The following is a 20,530-nucleotide window of genomic DNA, read 5'->3' on the forward strand; positions in this document are numbered from 1 at the left end:
GAGGACCAGCACCTGTTCGTGTTCTGTTAGAAACTGGACCACACAGCAGACGGTAAGAGAGTGGTGGGTGAGCAGGCAGAGCGCCATCTGGATCTGTGGCTGCCCCCCACATCGCTCACGTTACCACCTAAGCTCTGCTTCCTGTCAGATCAGTGGCAGCATAATAAACGGATGTGCTGGAATCGACCCCTAACCGTCCCCCACCCCATTCTGTGGAAAATGACCTCCATGAAGCCAGCCCCTGCTGCCTAAAAGCCTGGGGGCCCTGCTCCGGTGGATCCTGCACTCACCTCGATGTGTCTCTTTCCAGTGTCAGGGGAGGGTTCGGAAGAAACACTGTTGCGGGGCACGGGCCACAGATGTGCAGGGTATGGTGCCAAAGCCTCACGTGTCCCTTCCGCTTGGGGGCCCCATGAGGGTGCCTGGAGCCGCTTCAGGGTTGCAGGTGTAGAGCTTCCTTCCCTATTCATGTATGCAGCAAGCGGGCTGTTGAACAAACTTCTTGTTGTGTGTGAAGCAGTGTTCTAGGTGCTGGGGAAATAGAAGTGAACTGAGGGGATGAGACACCTACCCAAGTGGGAGTCACCTTTCCGGGGGGCTGAGAACGCCTGTTGCTGTTTCCATGCATGACCACACAGGCCCCGCAAGGAGGTAACCCTTGAGCAGAGATGAGCCAGAGGCATAGGCACTGGCCAGGTGGGTGTCCCAGAAAGTGGGGTGAGCTGGTACACAAGTCACAGGGAACACATCTGCCTTGTCTGAGGATCAGCACAGGGTATGGGGGTGATTGGGGGCTAGGAAAGCAGAGAGAAGGCAAGTGGCTCGATCTGGTAGACCCTTCCAGATGGCTTTAGCTTTTACTCCAGGTAAATGAAGGACCCCTGGAAGGCTGTGGCAAAAGGGGAGATGGGATCTCAGCATCCATTTTTTTTTTTTAATTTATTTAATTTATTTTTTTTTAATTTTAAAATCTTTAATTCTTACATGCGTTCCCAAACATGTCAGCATCCATTTTTAAAGCACAAAATCATTGCTGTCTCAAGAGCAGACTGTTCTGATATTCAAGATGTGTGTTTGTTGTTGTTCAGTCACTCAGTTGTATCCGACTCTTTGTGACCCCATGGACTGCAGCTTGCCAGGCTTCCCTGTCCATCACCATCTCCTGGAGCTTACTCAAACTCATGCCCATCAAGGCAGTGATGCCAACCAACCATCTCATCCTCTGTCACCCCCTTCTCCTCCTGCCCTCAATCTTGCCCAGCATCAGAGTGTTTTTCCAGTGAGTCGTTTCTTTGCATTAAGTGGCCAAAGTATTGGAGCTTCAGCATCCATCCTTCCAGTGAATATTCAGGGTTGATTTCCTTTAGGATTGACTGGTTTGATCTCCTTGCAGTTCAAGGGACTCTCAAGAGTTTTCTCCAGCACCACGGTTTGAAAGCATCAGTTCTTCAGTTCTCAGCCTTGTTTGTAGTCCAACTCTCACATCCACACATGACTACTGGAAAAACCATAGCTTTGGCTAGACAGACCTTTGCTGGCAAAGTGACTGCTCTGTTCTTTAATACTCTAGCTAGGTTAATCATAGCTTTTCTTCCAAGGATCAAGTGTCTTTTAATTTCATGGCTGCAGTCACGATCTGCAGTGATTTTGGAGCCCAAGAAAATAAGATATGTAATATCACAAAATCAACCTCAGTTTTTATATCATACCATGGCTATGTAGTTGTAACTGTAGAGTTTCATTAGATGAATCATGCCTCCTTTAAAATCAATGCTAGGACCATGAGTGGGCCCAGAGGCTTTAAAAATGAATGCATTCCATGACAGGGCAATCGATGGCTTGTATGATTAATTAATGTTTGCTGAATGGCTACAGCTCCGAATTTAAGTGTACACACATTTCTATGCTTTAAGTGTACAGTTGTTTGCTTTTTTTATTTTTATTTTTCTAAATTATGGGCTTTTGTGGTGGCTCAGATGTTAAAGAATCCGCTGCAATTCAGGAGACCTGGGTTCGATCCCTCGGTCGGGAAGATCCCATGGAGAAGGGGAAGGTTACCCACTCTACTATGCTTGTCTGGAGAATCCCATGGCTAGAGGAGCCTAGCAGGCTTCAGTCCACGGGGTTGCAAAGAGTCAGACACAACTAAGCGACTTTGACTTTACTTCACTTTCTAAATTAAGGGAAAAAAGAAAACCCTGACAGGCAGTAAGGAAGGTCATTTGTGCTCAATGACTAAATTATGTCCAACTCTTTGCAAGCCCATGGACTGTAGCCTGCCCACCAAGCTCCTCTGTCCTTGGGATTTCTCAGGCAAGAACACTAGAGTGGATTACCATTTCCTTCTCCGATGAAGGTCAGTTACTTTGACAATTTCAAAGTGAAGGGAGAGTGGATTAGAGCCCAGACTTCTCCAAGCTACCAAATCTGAATCCTGGTGTCCCACTTACCCTCTTTGTGGTTTTGCAAAGTGCCTTAACCACTGTCCTCATCCTGAACATAACCTTAATGGTATTTTCCACTCTATAAAATTATAGAGTGGCGTATATGTGAGATAAATGTATAAAAAGCAAGTACCACTGTGATTAGCCTGTAACCAAAGTTTTTGAACTCTGGTGTTGGAGAAGACTCTTGAGAGCCCCTTGGACTGCAAGGAGATCCAACCAGTCCATCCTAAAGGAGATCAGTCCTGGGTGTTCATTGGAAGGACTGATGTTGAAGCTGAAACTCCAATACTATGGCCACCTGATGTGAAGAACTGACTCTTTTGAAAAGTCCCTGATGCTGGGAAAGATTGAAGGCAGGAGGAGAAGAGGACCACAGAGGATGAGATGGTTGGATGGCATCACTGACTCAATGGACATGAGTTTGAGTCATCTCCGGGAGTTGGTGATGGACAGGGAGGTCTGGTGTGCTGCAGTCCATGGGATCGCAAAGAGTCAGACATGACTGAGCAACTGAACTGAGCTGACTGAAAGTTTTATAAACTGTTACCGTGCTTCGGTAAGATGTGGCTAATTTCAGCAGAGCAGTGTCCCTCATTAATGTGCCATCAGTTGTCGGCTTCAGGGTTCCTTATGTCGTGATGTCTGGCTTTCTGTGCTGTGTTGAATGTGGTCCCTCCAAAATTCATCCTCAACTGGATTCTCAGAGTGTGACCTTTTTAGCAAACAGAGTCTTTGCAGATGTGATTAGTTAAGATAATGGATTGAATGGGCCGTAATTCAAATACTAATGCTTTCTTAAGAAGTGCATTTGGACAGAGACACACAGTGGGAGGACTGTATGAGGGCAGGTGCAAGGACCGGAGTGATACTCCCACAAGCCAACGAAGGTCAAGGGTGGCCAGCAGTCACCAGAGGTGGGGGAGCCCAGAAAGAAGCAATTCTGGCTGATTTCTGACCAACCCCTTGGGAACTGTGAGAAGACAGATTCATATTGTTTAAAACCACCCAGTTTGCAGTGCTCCATTACATCAGCCCTAGGAATCTCATACATTGTCTGCTCAGTTAAAAAGAAAAGCCCTGAATTTAAAAAGCCCAATTATAAAACAAAAGCCCCAATGAGCATTTGACAAATTGGGAGCTCCACTGGCCAGTGATCAAAGGAAGTTTGACTTGGTATTATTTTGTGGAAGAAAATCTTGGGCTTTGATACAAAAGGATTTAAACAATCATTATAACACGTTTGTATGGGACTCTCTGAGGTTCAGATGTTTCTCTAATGTTGGATGACTTCAGTTTTGTAAGAATGAAAAAAACAGTAGTTAGAAAATATGATGAACATCCCCTTCCAATTCTCCGATTTGGAAACCGCCAGTGAGAATAAAACGGGCTTGCCTACATTTGCCATAGATGTAAACGCAGGTGTACGGCGAATTGATATTAAGGTGAATGAATACACTCAATATCCACTAAGGAGTAGACGCAGAGGCAGACTGCACAAATCCTTTCAAAGTGACTCAACTCTTTACCCCTTTATGTCTTGCCGTGCACACCTTAACATCTCAAGTGTCCCCAGTTTCATAGTGGAGGGATCCAACCCAGGCCCCCTGCAATGGAAATGTAGTGTCCTAACCACTGAACTGCCAGGGAATTCCCAATTGCCACTTGTTTTGAACCTATCAAGTGTGACCCCTAAAATAATTATCGAAACTGCCTTTGCCCAAGGATAACTAGATTGACGCTTGACTCAGGTCGCATAAAAATCACAACTGTTTCAAATTCCAACTAGTTTGCATTTTGCTTCTCTTTTGAACACATACAATCTCACAGTCCCTGGCAATTTGTTTATAACCATCATGACAATTTAACATTCTCCAACATTTCAGAGAAATCCATGACATAAGAATATGAATGCAAACATATTTTTTAAAAAAGCCCTCAGGTGGTTGTTAATTTTTGGCACTGTGTAATTAAACTAGTTTTTTTTTTCATGTTATCTTTTGCCAGTATCTAATTAGCAAAGCCATCTGCTGAAAGAGTGTTGGCCCATCTGCCTAGAATGTTGTTCTCTTCATTTTTATGAAAAGTATCTGCCTTTGCTGGTCCCTGTCTAATTAACTTCTCTTTCTGCGGAATGTGATAATACACAGCTTTGTTTATATATTTCCGCGAACTGTGGATTTATATGTATGTAACTCGCCCATAAAAGGAGCCAATCTTTCTTTTTCTTTCTCACATCCTATTTACTTCAGAGATCACAGTTCTGTTTATCATAACCTGAACATGTGTGTGTATGTGTGCACAACAGGGAAAAGTGTACTGTATTGTGAAACCGTAAATGCTTTGACACACACAGGATTTCTGCAGGTATAACATGATTTTTGGTAAACCCGCTCTCTTTCTTTCAGAAATTCTGTCACTTCCTGAAAGTTAAAGGTATTGTAAGTTTCAGTGTACCACTGGATTCTGAGATGAACATGCTTCTGTAACAACGAAAATGACCTTGGATGCATTCTCAGATTTAGCCTGATGCTGTCTAGGCTGACAGAAGTCACTTACATTTTATTGTAAATTAATGTCTGATTTGTGTGAATATTCTCTCTCTGTGTTTTCCCTTATTTCGCTCGTTATCTATTGGTGTCTTGCTCTTGGTCGGTATTTAATGAATATTAAATGAGAGAGTGGTAAATGTGTGTGCATAAAGCAACACTTCTGTAAGTTGTTGAATAGCACAGATATTATTTCTAACTATTTACAGTTGTGTCACAAACCAGAATCTTTGTGTCTTTTAAGCTGTAGATATTTCAAACTCATTGCCTTTGGATATCCAAGTAACCACATTATCGCTGCAACACGTCTGCTGTTGAAAAATATAACAAAGACTAAATACAGAATAGAGTCAAACATTAAGATACCTTTTCTCTACCAGGTCTTATGCGACAGAAAAAGACAAGAGATGACAAAAATTAAAGATTTAAAGAAACAGAGACAGAAACTAAGGTCACAAGTGTTGCATTGAGGTCTGAAATGCAGAATGTCTTAGCCTTTGTGGCGACTGTCATAAAGACAGGTTTGCATGGGTAGAAAGTGTCCTAAAATGCAAGTCAACCAGAAAGATGGCTTCGTAAATCATAGTGGAATTTGTTCCAAAATTATGAAAGAATTTCATTCTGCACAATAAATCTCCTTTGAGATTAGAGTGAGAAGACTTGATTTAAAAAATTTATAAATCTTTTTTATAAAGAATAAAGAAAAAATTGTGAATAAAGAAAAGTTGTGACCAGGCTAAAACATAATCTAATTCAAGCAGAATAATTGAGAAACTTTGAAAAATCTGATGCTGGAGAGTCCCACTGAAATTCGTATTTCTCTCCAGTGAAAGTGTGTCTATCCATTGCTGCCACCTGTCATATAGGTAAAGTCTAGTTTGCTGAATGAGCAAAAAATAAGGGGCTCATCTGGAACACCCAATTTTAGGCCAATCTGGAAAAGATACATTTCCCTAGTCCATTCTTTTTCAAATTTTGTGATATCCAATCACGTGTTCAACTGTACAAAAGATAGTTCAGTTCTTTTCTTAATATAATTTCCTTTTATCCTTTCTTCTAGTCAGGGTGAAAGTGAATCAAGAGAATAGCTACATAATCATAGTATTTAATTAATTCTGGATTTGAATATTATTGGAAACTTGATATACTGTAATAAAAATGCCACAGGAAAGCAATTTTGCTACTTTTAATAACTGTCTTCAGAAAAATCTGTAAGTTTTTTTTCCATTTTCTGTTGGTCTAATAAACTTATGTGAACAATTGCTCTTTCTGGGTAAACTGGATAAAATAATGATATATGTTCAAGAACTGTCACATTTTTTTTTTTTTTCCTATTACTGTCCCTTCCCAATCCTTGGCCAGTGTTTATCTTGAAAATGCAAAGGCTACTTGGATGTTAGGCAAACATGGGAAGCTAATTGTTTGCCATTTCAGCAGAAGGATTTGAATTTTGATGGCATTTGATAAATATTCTTCCTGTAGCTCTGGCACTAACTGCTTCTTTCAGCTCTTAAGTTTACTGAAGAGTGCAGTACTGTTTAACTTTCAACAAATTCACTAGACCAGTGAGAGCCACTAGGAATGCCCCATTATCTAAAGCATTTCACTGAATAATTTGCCCAGTAATTATGCAACGCAAATTCCTCTTTGTGATATATAACTAAATCCCCTTGATGATATAAAATCCAAGTTGTACTGGGGTCTACTTTGCTAAAGACTGTATCATAGTGTGGGCTTGCCTGGTGCCTCTAGTGGTGAAGAACCCGCCTGCCAATGCAGGAGACACAAGTTCAACCCTGAGTTGGGAAGATGCCCTGGAGAAGGAAATGGCAACCTACTTCAGTATTCTTGCCTGTGAAATATCAGGGACAGAAGGAGCCTGGAGGGCTATGGAGTCACAAAAGAGTCAGATATAACTTAGGAACTAAGCAACAACTGTAATATCATAGAGTATCATTTTGTTTTTGAGTTTGAGTAAGGGTAAAGGCGGGGCTTCCCAGGTGGCTCAGACAGTAAAGGATCTCCCTGCAATGCAGGAGTCGCCGGTTTGATTCCTGGGTCAGGAAGATCCCCTGGAGAAGGGAATGGCAACCCACTCCAGTATTCTTGGCTGGAGAATCCCATGAACACAGTCCCTGGGGTGGCAAAGACTCAGACATGACTGAGCAACTAAACACGTAAACATGCCCTCAGCTTAGGAAGTGTGAAGACATGGATATCTCTATTTCAGTGAAAACAACAGGATGAGCTTTTATACAGAGGTCTGCTAAAGGAACACTCCACTCACAACCGCAGCAATGCACTTGTTTTATCTGTGCTTCCTGGGGATATATAATTATGCAACTGTATGTGAAGCTCTTATCTCTTCTCTGAGGTGTCATCACTTCTCATAAAAGGATCTGTCTGTCTAGTGTGAAATTCAAGTCATTTGTTTGCATTAGATGCTAATTAGCTCTAACCTTCTTGGTGCCATTAAGCATTATGAACAGGAAAACATCACAGGAAGAAAGAACAAATTCTTTCATCAGATGTTGACACGGACAAAAATCTCTAAGTCTGCACAGGGGGAAACAGTTATAGTATTGTTTCTCTTTGAAAGGCCCTGAAGTGGTTCTCTCCAGAACACTTTTCTTGTGGATTCATATTTGATAAGCAAGATAAGATTTGGAAAATGTGGTGTTTTATGTTTTAATCTCTTATGTAACATTCTTTGGAGAACAGTAGATGCTAGATAAGGGTGTTGATACGACTTTTGTTATTTTCCTCAGTTTAGAAGAGTTAGGGAAAAAAAGAAAACATTCTTTTTTGAAGTAAGAGTGCAGCCTTTATTCTCTTGCATAATATCTAACATTAGTATTTTTTCCTTAGTTTATTATGTAGCAGTAATCCAGACTAACAACAAATTGTCCCTCACTTCAATTTTTTTTTTCTCTGTTAATGATTCATCTGGTTCTTTAGAACTCTTGAATTCTTCAGAAATCCAACCGTAACAGGAAAATAGGACAAAGTTGTGATGACAGACGGACAGAATAAAGGAAACATTCTGGCCCTATGAAAGTGCACATTCCATAAAATAGCAGAAAATATAAATACCGCAGATGCTTAAGTCTGTTCAAAATATGATTCCCAATCTCAACATACCAGCCGTTAAAGCTCGCAGGCATCATTTCTTCCTGCGAAGTAAGTGCTGTACATTATGTTGATTAATCACAGGTCCACTTGTGAGTTAGCATCAGATGTCAACAGATGCGTGTCAAATTGATCAGCGTGAGTTAGGTCTAGAAAGTGAGGGAAGAAATTTAGAAGCTGTAGCTCTCAGCATTTAGTGGGAGCTAACGCGAGTACGGAAATGAGTGGCTTTGGGAGGAAGTGGTAGCTGGGCTGTGCATGAGCTGCTTATTTTATTGACTGTTCATCATCTATATGTGTGTTTGGGGAGTAGGGATACACGCAGTCCACCTCGCTTCATTATCCATGAATATTGATAAATGACAGACTATTCAAATAAGATGTACACGTCTAAATGAGGATTTAGATCGGTTTGTTTCAAGGCTCCTGTTTTCAGCATCTTCAGAATCTATCCCATGATGCACTGAAGTGAGTGTTTCTGTCATCAGTGAGTCAGAGTTACCGACTCATAGCATCTGCCTGTCTTATGGTGACGTTTGAAATATCACATTATTGCTGCATGAATGAAAAGACTGAGTCCTTTAAAATGCTTCCCTCCGAAAGTTCAGTATAAGCCCACATGACAGGATGACATGCATTTTGTGTACACTATGTTAGTATGAAAATGTTAGGTACCATGGGCTCTCTGTGTTACCTCTTCCGGGTACCAATGCCTTATTATTTGTTTTCCTTTTATTCAGTCAAAGTCCTAATAGTTGCCCTCACGTTGGTGTTTCCTACAGGCTGTGGAATGGGAGTGTGATGAAGCAACCAAGAAGGCCTGTTACAGCAAAGGCAAGTCCCAGGTAAGGAGGACGTTGTTGTGGGCGTATCATCACTAACTTGGAGGCCGGTATGTAGAACACTTCAGTATAAAGGTTATTCCTGATTATGATGCCATGGAAACTGACAAATGAAGCAAGGTTGAAAATAAACACACAGGAAATTCTCAAGGTTCTACCATTCAAAAGTAAGATGAACAATAATCAGTTGTTAGGATTCAGAACATAGCAGATCTAATTTGCACTCCCAGCAGATCTAATTTGCCCTCCCAGTCATTAGAATGAGACATGAAATTAATTGGTTATGATGTTGTTTAGAAAAATATGGACCTGAATTTTGAAAATACTATTTTAATCCCCCCTAATCATTCCTTATGGGCTTCCTGGATGGCTCAGTGGTTCAAAGAATCTGCCTGCAATACCAGAGATACAGGTTTGATCTCTGGGTTGGAAAGGTTCCCTGGAGGAGCAAATGGCAACCCATTCCATTATTCTTGCCTGGAAAATTCCAGGGACAGTGGAGTCTGGGAGGCTACAGTCCTTGGAGTCACAAAGAGTTGGACACGACTGAGCAAATGAGCACAGCACAGCACAGCAATCATACCTTGCAGCTCACTCCAGGAAGTGATTATATAATAAGTCTAATGATTAGATCAAAAGTGATTTGAGATTTTTTAATAATGCATCTTAACATATCTTTAAAATATGTTTAACATATTTTATAATATAGGGCCTTCCCTAGTAGCTCAGATAGTAAAGCATCTGCCTGCAAAGCAAGAGACATTGGTTTGAATCTTGGGTTGGGAAGATCCCCTGGAGAAGGAAATGGCAACCCACCCCAGTATTCTTGCCTGGAGAATCACAGGCACAGAGGAGCCTGGCCGGGAACAGTCCACGGGGTTGCAAAGAGTCAGACATGACTGAGTGACTAACACATGCATCTTTAAAATGAGCTCTCTCTCTCTGCCTGTCTCTGTGTGAATATCTACATCCTCAAGTTCCCAAGGGAAGATTATTGCTAAGGTTGGAGACACAGTTCTTGAACTCCTGTGCACATCACAGGTCTTGCTGTTCAGTCACTCGGTCATGACCCCACGGACCGCAGCATGCCAGGCTTCCCTGTCCTTCACTCTCTCCCAGAGTTTGCCTAAACTCATGTCCATTGAGTCGGTGATGACATCCAACCATCTCATCCTCTCTCATCCCCTTCTCCTCCTGCCTTCAATCTTGCCCAGCATCAGGGTCTTTTCTAAAGAGTTGGCTCTTTTTGCCTCAGGTGGCCAAAGTATTGGAGTTTCAGCATCAGACCTTCCAATGAATATTCAGGGTTGATTTCCTTGAGGATTGACTGGTTTGATCTCCTTGCTGTCCATGGGACTCTCCAGAGTCTTCTCCAGCACCACAGTTCAAAAACATTAATTCTTCAATCTGCCTTCACACAACTGGTCGGCTCAGTAAGAGGCCTGAGTCCTTTTTTCAAGGAATTTTATATTTCAGGAAAATCACACTGGATCATCCTGAAGGAATTCTTCTGCAGCTGGTCCATAAGCTCATAATGTTTCATTCTGTTGAAAGAAAGTGAAGTTGCTCAGTCATGTCCAACTCTTTGCAACCCCATGGACTGTAGCTTGCCAGGTTCCTCTGTCCGTGGGATTTCCCAGGCAAGAATACTGGAGTGGGTTGCCATTCCCCTCTCCAGGGGATCTTGCCGACCCAGGGATTGAACCCGGCTCTCCAGCATTGCAGGCAGACTCGTTACCATCTGAACCACCAGGGAGCATTCTGTTAGTGATCGTCTTACTGTATTGGAATGTGGCTCCTTCTGATGTGAATCACACTTAGGGTAACAGAAGAGGCAGACACACAGCGGCAGAGAGGGCTTTCTGTGCAAAGTGTGGTCCCAAGGCCAAGAGCTTGGGGGATATACAGCAAATGGAGAGAGGGCACTGGTGAAGTAGCCTCACACCACCTGTGTTTTTCCAAGACTGTTCCATACTTTATTTTATCCAGTTTCATCCCCTGGTGTTTTTTTTTTTTTTTTTTTTTTTGTCTTTTAAATCAGCAGTTCTGAGAGACATACACAGAGGCAGGTCTCAGCACACTTAGTCATTCAGTTTCCCAAAACTGACGAAAGAGCTAAAAAGAAGGAAGAGGAGGAATAAAATGCCATCTTAGCTAGAGAAACACTTGGAGACGTTAATAAAAAAGCAGAAGTTGCTGAAGGCTATTTACTGAAAGTTATTTAACCTCAAAAATTCCTCCGAGATAAGTCGTCAGAGACACAGATGATTTAAGGTAGCACCAAGTTCCAAAGAATCAGAATAGCGTCTCTTAAAATTCCCCCCGAAATAAATGAATCAGAACATAGTAAATTCATTTAACTCTGTAATAAATTCAGTGGAATTTGTATATATTGTGTATAAAGCTTTTGAAAAGGGGGCTTCCTATATGCTTTTCCTCTCCACCCTCTAACACTTACATGTTTGATGGGTGGATTCCTGGACTTTTGCTCCTTACTCCTTGGCACACAAGAAATTCTTCAAGGAAGACCCTCTGTACTGAGCAGTGGAAAGGGTGGAATCAGATCAGCTTGGGTGTGAGGGCTGGAAACGCGACTTTCTTTCTTCTGGCAATGTCCACTGATGGGAAACACTGACCGCTCTGGACATGGTTCTCAAGCCAGTGCTGTCCCTTTGTCTGGTGACACTGGTGACCCCAGGGTCCTTGGGCTTTTTCTCCCTCTTCAGTTCAGTCACTTAGTCGTGTCCAACTCTTTGCGACCCCATGGACTGCAGCATGCCAGGCCTCCCTGTCCATCACCAACTCCCAGAGCTTACCCATACTCATGTCCATTGAGTCAGTGATGCCATCCAAGAATCTCATTGTCTGTCATCCCCTTCTTCTCCAGCCTTCAATCCCTCCCAGCATCAGGGTCTTTTCAAATGGGTCAGCTCTTCTCATCAGGTGGCCAAAGTATTGGAGCTTCAGCTTCAACATCAGTCCTTCCAATGAACACTCAGAACTGATTTCCTTTAGGATGGACTGGTTGGATCTCCTTGCAGTCCAAGGGACTCTCAAGAGTCTTCTCCAACACCACAGTTCAAAAGCATCAATCCTTTGGTGCTCAGCTTTCTTTGTGGTCCAGCTCTCACGTCCATACATGACTACTGGAAAAACCTTTCACTTGTCCTCTTTTCTGTCTTTATTGCCTTGTCTTTGTCTTCCTCTAGGACTTTGGATCTTTCTCCTCCTCTTCCTGCTTGCTGGGGCTATGATACACCCGTGAGCAGCACTAGTCAGCTTTGGGAAACCTAGCCAAAAATCCTGTTGACACCTGCATGTCCTAAGGCTTGTCTGAGAACATGTATAGTTGGTAGCCCTGGGTCTGGGGGTGGCTGTGCCCTCCTCTGCTTCTAGGGCTGCATCCTAACCCTTCCCCACCGCCCTTGCTATCATTCCGCCCTACCTCCCTCTCCCGTCTCCCTGCACTCGTGTGCCTCCTGTCTGGGCATTCCTGCCTCACCTGGCCCGCCCTACCCTCCATCTCCAGCATACCTCACTGCATCACCTCCCAGGAGCCATTTGTATTTCCTGGTCATGTTAATTACCAGGCTGCATGTTAATTACCCAGTCCCCTCCTCCTCAACTGGGAGCTGGGCCAGTGGATCCACGTTGATCCCAGCCTGCGGTGGCTGCTCAACTCCACTCCACTCCGGAGTGAACAAACGCAGGGCCCTGCATCTGGGCTCTGCTCTCAGCACTCGTGATGTTGGGGCCGGATCACTCCCCACTGTGGAGTCTTCCATGTTATTGGTGGATGGTTAACATGATCCTGGCCTCTACGTGCTGGATGCTGGTGATTCCTTTCACCCATCAGGACAACAAAAAATAACCAAAAATGTCTCCAGACATTGCTAGACTATGACTCAGTTGGAAATTCTGGCTGTAATTCCCCAAGATGGGAAATATATTGACAACTTTTACATGGTCTGTGTTGGATTTTACTCCGCGTAAGAGTCCTTTCGTATTTCATCTCGATCTTGCTTGTGTATTCATTTCATGGACTTTAAAGAAATCACAGTCAATCCTCTTCGTCTCTGTGGACTTCAGTCTCCTGCGTGTTACAGGAGAACATCCGATTACTTGATCTAGCCGAGACTCCTCCTGCTAATAGTCTCTGAGTCTTTCATTTTAAAACAGTGTTGTGGTAACCTTATGCCAGTAGATTATTACTCCCCGGGGTGCAGAGTTGCTTCTGCTGATTCAGAATTGGCCCATATTTTGCCTTAAGCTGTGATCATTGGTTGTTTGCTGCTTAGAAATTAAGCAAGTAAAACCCAGAGCACACACCGTAAAGGCCGTCTTTCATGCTCCTCAGGAAGATACTTTCGATTCACAGAAGGAGTGAATCATTATTATAGGTAATTGAGGCTTGCTGATACACAGAAAGAAAAGGAGCAAAACAAACGGTTTCAAAGGAAATCATACCTTTACGTTCCACATGTTTCTGGTTTTAATAGGCTAAGAACAATGGCAAACCTCAGTAATTAGAAACTGATTCAAACTGCGTTTGTGGATGGAGGTGGTTGTTGTTTTTTTTCTTTTTTTTTAAGATGACTATAAGACAGATGAAGATGAATTTCAAAGTGGCGACACTGTGGGAAAGAGAAACTGCATGTCCTTTTAGGTTGCATGAAGTATGCTGATAAACTCACAGACAAGTTTTGAGCAACCTGAGCTTGCTTGTAATAGAATTCGATTTTGTAGCAGAGCTGTGTGTGGTGAAGTTCCCTGGCACAAAATGATATGATAGGATTAGGAAGGGAAGAACCTAGACCATGCTGCTGGGCTGATCCAAGGGCAGTGAGAGCAGAGGGACCTCCCAGGCTCTTCCTTTTTTTCCCCAATAGTTCCTTTCTCTTATTTACCCTCCCTGTTGCTTTGTTAAAGACCTTAGCCCCGCTCTGGGAACCCAGAAGGGGAGGAAATAAACCACCCCCCGGGCTAGTCTCTGAACTCTAAGGTCACACAACCCTAGTTTCCCTGTGCTGACGCTTCCAGAGCCCAGATCAGAAAACGCTTCCATCGAGTTCCTTTGACTAAAATATAACATCTATTAGGGGGAGTGGAGTGGAATTCGGATTTTCTTAGTTGCCTGGAGCTTAGAAATAGGAATTCAATTATCTTTTGGTCTGTGCTATAGTAATATGAAAATTTTACACACAGATTGACAGTTTCCCCTCTCCCTGAAACAAAAAGGAATAAGGCAAAATGTGACATCTCAAAAATGAGAAAAATGCCAGCCATTTTGAGTGAACTCATTTTTTCCTGCCCTAAGGAAAAAAAAAAAGAAAAGAAAGTGGTCTGTGCATCTCCACATAATGCATTTTACTGTAGCAACAGGAATGTGGAGTATGGGTGAGGGGGCTGTGGCTGTGGGGGTCGTACCATCCATGCCCACTCTGTTCCCTGGATAGAACATTCCTCCACGTACTGCAGGGGGTGGGAAGAGAGAGGACACATTCCCTCAAGTTTCCCAGTGTAGTTGGGACCAGCCTGAGCATCATTTCATGTGCAGCCCTTTAAGGTGACCATTGAGGGACTCGGGGTCAAGAAAACATTGCCAGATCTTTGATTTGGGCCCATTTAGCAGAGAAGGGTGGGTGGAGACTGCCAGTTCTTCGTGAGCTTTGAATTCGGTTCCACTTAAACTTTTCCAGCTCCCTTGGGAGAAAGGGGGTGACTTGGCCTGAAAGGATCTTAAACATTCCATCTACGAGAAAGGGAGGGTGAACTCTTGTGTTGTTTGCGGGGTCAAAACAGTTTTCTAATAAAATCTGTTGTCGTTCGTTATTTTTGAAACACCATTATAGAATCTGGCTTCTAGAACTATTTAGATGTGTTTGACACAAATATTATTTTAAACGTAAATAGTCAGTTCATTTGTGATCCAACAAGAGCTCTTTGTCTGCTTGGGGTCATTATGTCTAAACCAAAGTCCTTCCCACCATGACCTTTAACAGCTTTACAAAGGAAACACAGCCGATTATTAAGGGAATAAAAGAGCTCCTTTATGAACGTATTATACTTTATAATTTTTGTAAGCTTCTTGTTTGTGATCTCATCTCAGTATTTTAAACACCAAGTTCCTAGAATGATTCTGCTGGTCAGTGGGAGAGTTTGGACTAGAATCCAGAGTTCTGTTCATTGTTCCCCTACTATATGCTATAGTTCTGCTTCCTGGATGTCAGACTCTGCTCCTAAACAGGTTAACTGCAGAGGAGAAAAACAAACCACCATCTTGCCTGGGAACCTGGTGATGTAGGGGGTAAACAACACTTTCATCCAAAGTGCCAATATTTAGAAACCTGCGAGTTAATCAATGAAGGCGGAATGTTACAGTACTGCCTTTATTCTGCATTCTTTATTCTTAATTGTTCCAAACATGGAAGATTCTTTCAGATTGGATGCTAACAACCTGTGCAGGTCACACACACCAAGTTTTCGTTTATAAATACTTTGAAAATAACTTTTTTTAAATGAGAAACTGGGGAAAATCCAAGCAAAACAGAATGTAAAAAAAAAAAAATACAAAAACAAAGAAATGGAGGGGCTGACTGGGGACCCAGGGACACACAAAGCCCTTCCCAGACAGCATGGCCTTCTGGGATGAGCGGGTATTCTCAAGGGGCCTGACGACCAGAACATACTTTTTACTAATGGAGATAAGTTGGTATCATCTTCCCTCACATATTTTTTCCAAGATTTTTTTTTTGATAACTCGCTGAACTTGTCCCTCCGCTCTGACATGTGTCAGTATCCAAATTATCACATCCCCAACCATCTTTCTGGTTCTCCATCAAGTCTGTGACGGGCCTTCAAGATGGTTATTGACATGCAGGCTTCTTTGCGCTTTTTCTTTGGGGGAGATGAAGATAAATACCACATGTGGTATCTTGATTGTTTCTCTTCCCATAATCAATGAGAGAGCCTTGCTTTTCTTCAGTGGGTCTGTAGGACTCAGCCATGAGACCACCTCTTTCGACAGAAATGATTCTCTTCTAATAACTCACCCTTGCCCCCAAGTTCATGGTGACGTGACTGTCTCCAGCGCATCAGTCTCCTGCTTAGGAAAACCAACAAAATGTTCCTCTTACATTGTGACCCAATTCTTGAAAGAGGTCTAAAAGCAGCAGCAGAAACAAACAAACTCTCACCCCCAAAAGTCTGAGCTGTTTGTAATTTTCTCTCGTTCATTATTACAGCGTCACTGCTGAGTCTGTTCTGTCCGCTCCGGCCATCCAGAGTGCGCTGAGCCCTGTGTTCCCCGAGACATCTCTCTGGAGCCCCTTCATTTATGCGGTCAGGGCTGGTGTTCCCACCGTGGCTGGGATCCTGTCTCTGTGCCCCTCTGCTCTCAGCAGCTGTGCATCCTCCTCTGTGTCCTTGGAACTAGAGCTCCCAGAGCCTGGGAAAGCAGACCGATGCGCCTTTTTGAAGTCTGGTTTTGTTCTTTCTCTTGAGAACTCTTCTTCCCTTTCCCCAGCTATAAAAACAAAGCAGAGCAGAACAGAACAAGCCTCCCCAGCTGGTGCACCTTTCTTATTCAGTTCAGTCGCTCAGTCGTGTTTGACTTTTTGTGACCCCATGGACCGCAGCACGCCAGGCCTCCCTGTCCATCACCAACTCCCGGAGTCCACCCAAACCCATGTCCACTGAGTCGGTGATGCCATCCAACCATCTCATCCTTTGTTATGCAGTTCATTTTTAATGTATTTATTTGTTTTAATTGGAGGATAATTGCTTTACCATATTGTGATGATTTCTGCCATGCATCAGAATGAGTCAGCCACAGGCATGCATGTGTCCCCGCCCTCCTGAACCCCCACCCCAACCCCATCCCCATCCTACCCCTCCAGGCTGTCACAGAGCACCGGCTTTTGTCTTCTGTTTAATAATTAATGTCCATCTTTTATTCTCTCCTTTTTTTCCTCAAAGTACTTCAGATTAGCAGCCAATGCTAATTGGTTACTATTATTGTTAATGGTAATTATTAGGTTGGAGTAGGAAATGGCAACCCACTCCAGTATTGTTGCCTGGAAAAGTCTATGGACAAAGGAGCCTGGCAGGCTACCGTCCATGGGGTCGCAATGAGTTGCCACAACTCAGCAGCTGAGCACAAACAAGGGCCCACCTTAATCCAGGTTGATCTCATCTCAAAATCCACAATCAACCTGGAGAAGGAAATGGCAACCCACTCCAGTACTCATGCCTGGAACATCCCTCAGAAGGAGAAGCCTGGTAGGCTACAGGCCATGGGGTCGCAAAAGAGTTGAATACACCTGAGCGACTTCACTTTCACTTTTAGTAATTAGGTAAATTATCTACCTTTGATATTTCACCTTATGTTTAGAAAGCAGATTCAAGTGTTTTAGCTCATCTTACATCCACAGCTAGGCCATGCTGCAGGCTGAGTTACGGCAAATCAATGTTTCTTGGAGACTGAGGTTCTGTTTCATTGAAGAGAGCATCTCTGTGCCATTTAATCCAGATCCTTCTGACTGAGGAAGCGTGTGAGTCAAACCATTGTGTCAGTACGCAGCATCTTCTAGGTCCAGGCGTTCGGTCAGTCCCCATGTCCTGTTCATCTGCTGGAGCCTGGCTTTGCCCCCTCACACCTCGCACTGTGGTCCAGGCACAGAGTGAGGAGGGGCTGACTCATGGACGTGGTTTCCTTACCTGTCTGCACTCTCCTGCCTTCACTTGCCTCCACATGGCTTCCTGATTGGTCCTTCAGTAACAAACATCAGATCAGGTCAAAACCACACACAGTGAAAATATAAACTGGCCCCTTCATGTTCCGAACACAAAGTACACTCACACTCACTGCCCAGACGCACCTGGTCCCTGCCTAGCATCCCAGCTTATGCGGCGCCTCCTCTGTTCCCAGTGAAAGCACCGTGCTTTCTCCAGCACAGTCCATTCTTCATTTTGAAAATGTCTTTTCCCTTCTTCTCTCGCAAAAATCCTGCAAGTGCCAAGTGGCACCAGATCCTCCTCTTCCTTTGAAACTGACTTCAGGTGTCACCTCCTCCAGGAAGCCTTCCTTCACCTCCTCCCTTCCCCTCCCCTGCCCTCTAGAATTAGCAATATGCTGTTCTCCTGTGCTTCCTTAATAGAGTGTGTGGACAACTCCATGTATTTTAATTTTGTGCCAAGGGCCTCCATGCAGGCTTCCATGGTGACTCAGATGGTAAAGAGTCTGCCTGCAATGCAGGAGACCTGGGTTCGATCCCTGGGTATAGAAGATAGCCTGGAGAAGGGAATAGCAACCCACTCCAGTATTCTTGCCTAGGGAATTCCATAGACTGAGGAGCCTGGTGGACTACAGTACCTGGGGACACAAAGAGTTGGACTGAGCAAATTGCACACACAAGGGCCTAGATTGTGACTTCTTCCACAGTCTCTACCACAGAGTATCTAATCAGTAAATTCTTGCTGGTTGAATGAGGAGCTTTATAACTGAATGTTCCTGTACTACGTTGACCAAGCCCCAGATACATATGTATGTTTTGCAACCATAAAAAATATTCACTCCCTTAGCATGGGCTTTCATCCCTCATTGTTTACTTGTTATAGTTGTATTTTACTTTTTTGCCAAAAAATCAAAAATGTTTATAGATTCTTGCTGTACACAAAGCAGTTTAAGAACTTCATCTAAAACTTGCTTTGGTTGTAATCAGAGCTTCGCTCGTGACCCTCGTATTTGGAGAAGCATTCACCATGGTTTTTTAAGCTCCTGGGCAAGATTCCTAAACTGCTGTTTCACGAGCCGCTCTAATAGTTTCCCTTATTTGTTTTCCTACCATACGTCAAAGGCAATTTAGAGTTTGCACTGTTATCAGATACAACACAAAGTGAAACCACATTCATCAAAAGAAGACACATGGTTTGAGATTTTAACTGAACATGTATTAATCTTCACAAATATCCTCTATTGAGCAAGTGTGCAGATGAAGGTAAACTATTTAGGATTTTTGTTGTTATTTTTTGGTCAGTATCTGAGAGGAGGTTGTGTGTTGGGTTTAGTGGTCAATTAACTTTTAATTTATTGAACAGACAAGACATCTTCGTATTCACCTTCCTCTTGAGCTCAGGCCTCTTAATCCCTTTTTTTTGTGTTTTCTTTTTTTGTTGTTGTTTGTTTTTGTTTTTCAGGAAGAATGTCAGAACTACATTCGGGTACTGTTGGTGGGTGGTGACCGGTTATTCACGTGTGGGACCAACGCTTTCACGCCTGTCTGCACCAACCGCACGGTATGGCTTCATGTGGAGTTTTGATAGATTTTAATGCCAGGAAAACCCAAACAGCCTATTAAAACACCACTTTTAAAATGTATTGCTATTCTCCAAGGAGTTGCATTTTAATTCAAAGCATGTTTTGTTAAACTGAATAAAGACTTGATGTATTTTTTTATTACACATGTTATATAAAAAGCTTGTTTAATTAAATTTGAATATTCTTTCAAGCTATTTCTACCAGCTTTGTTCTCAACAGTGACCCTAAAGATAATCCTAAACATATTATTTTTTTTTCTTATCCTGCTTCATTGCAGACGTAGTGTTAAGTATTAAAATGACCTAAAATCACAATCAAAACAAGAAAATGCAATTTAGAATTTGGATAAAAAGTGTGTTGAAAAATTAAAGCAACCTAACAAAGAAATGGAATCCTAAGAAAAATAAAGTTATTACCCACCCTCTTTCTCTTTCTTTCAACCCGTCATTATGAGCAGGGAACTTTTCTGTATCCAGATCTCATTCCTATAGAATTGCAGGGTTCTCAGAGCACACGTGTAGTCTTCCTAATTTGGGATATTCATTTGCTCTTCCTCAGGGAACAAGAAATGATGAATAAATCTCATTATATTAATTTCCTGGTTACACAATTTCTCTCAAAGGCTGAATTAATCGTCCTCTTTTACTATTCATTATTTTCAAGTTAACATTCAGTTATTGGAAATAAAGAGAGGAGGATGATGATGATAAGAAGTGATGCTCACAGAGACAGCCCTAGTATTGTGACCTGTCCTGCAATCCTTACAACAACCCAGTCACTTCACCCTCACATCCACCCGGCCTGGTGGTTATCCTTTGGGTCATCATTTTGTAAAAGAAGAATCTAAGGCTTAAAGACTTTTAAGTAGCTTACCTGGGTCTACACGTGTGATAAGGGCTTCCCTCGTAGCTCAAATGGTAAAGAATCTGCCTGCAGTGGGAGACCCGGGTTCAATCCCTGGGTTGGGAAGATTCACTGGAGAAGGAAATGGCAACCCACTCCAGTATTCTTGCTTGGAGAACCCCATGTACAGAGGAGCCTGGCGGGCTACAGTCCATGGGGTCGCAAAGGGTTGGACTTGACTGAAGCGACGAAGCACGCACGTGTAATAAAGCAGGCAGGGTATCTGAACCGCTGCCTGACCCCTCTGCTTTCTTAGCTCTCAGGTGAGAGTTAGAGAAGAATAGAGTGGAGATCCCCTCCTCCAGCCACACAGAGGACTTTTCTCATTCGGCGATGGTTCAGCTT

General features: G+C 43.0%; 1 protein-coding gene across 1 annotated transcript in view; it reads left to right on the plus strand.

Moving 5' to 3' along the window:
• SEMA5A (semaphorin 5A) overlaps positions 1–20,530 on the plus strand; it is a 549,084-nt gene that overhangs the window by 336,488 nt on the left and 192,066 nt on the right. Inside the window, exons 6-7 of the mRNA XM_068990538.1 lie at positions 8,905–8,967; positions 19,162–19,260. Coding sequence (XP_068846639.1) covers positions 8,905–8,967; positions 19,162–19,260 — 162 coding nt within the window. The remainder of the gene's footprint in view (positions 1–8,904; positions 8,968–19,161; positions 19,261–20,530) is intronic.

This window comes from Capricornis sumatraensis, chromosome 18 (genome assembly GCF_032405125.1).
Source record: "Capricornis sumatraensis isolate serow.1 chromosome 18, serow.2, whole genome shotgun sequence".
Taxonomy (NCBI): Eukaryota; Metazoa; Chordata; class Mammalia; order Artiodactyla; family Bovidae; genus Capricornis; species Capricornis sumatraensis.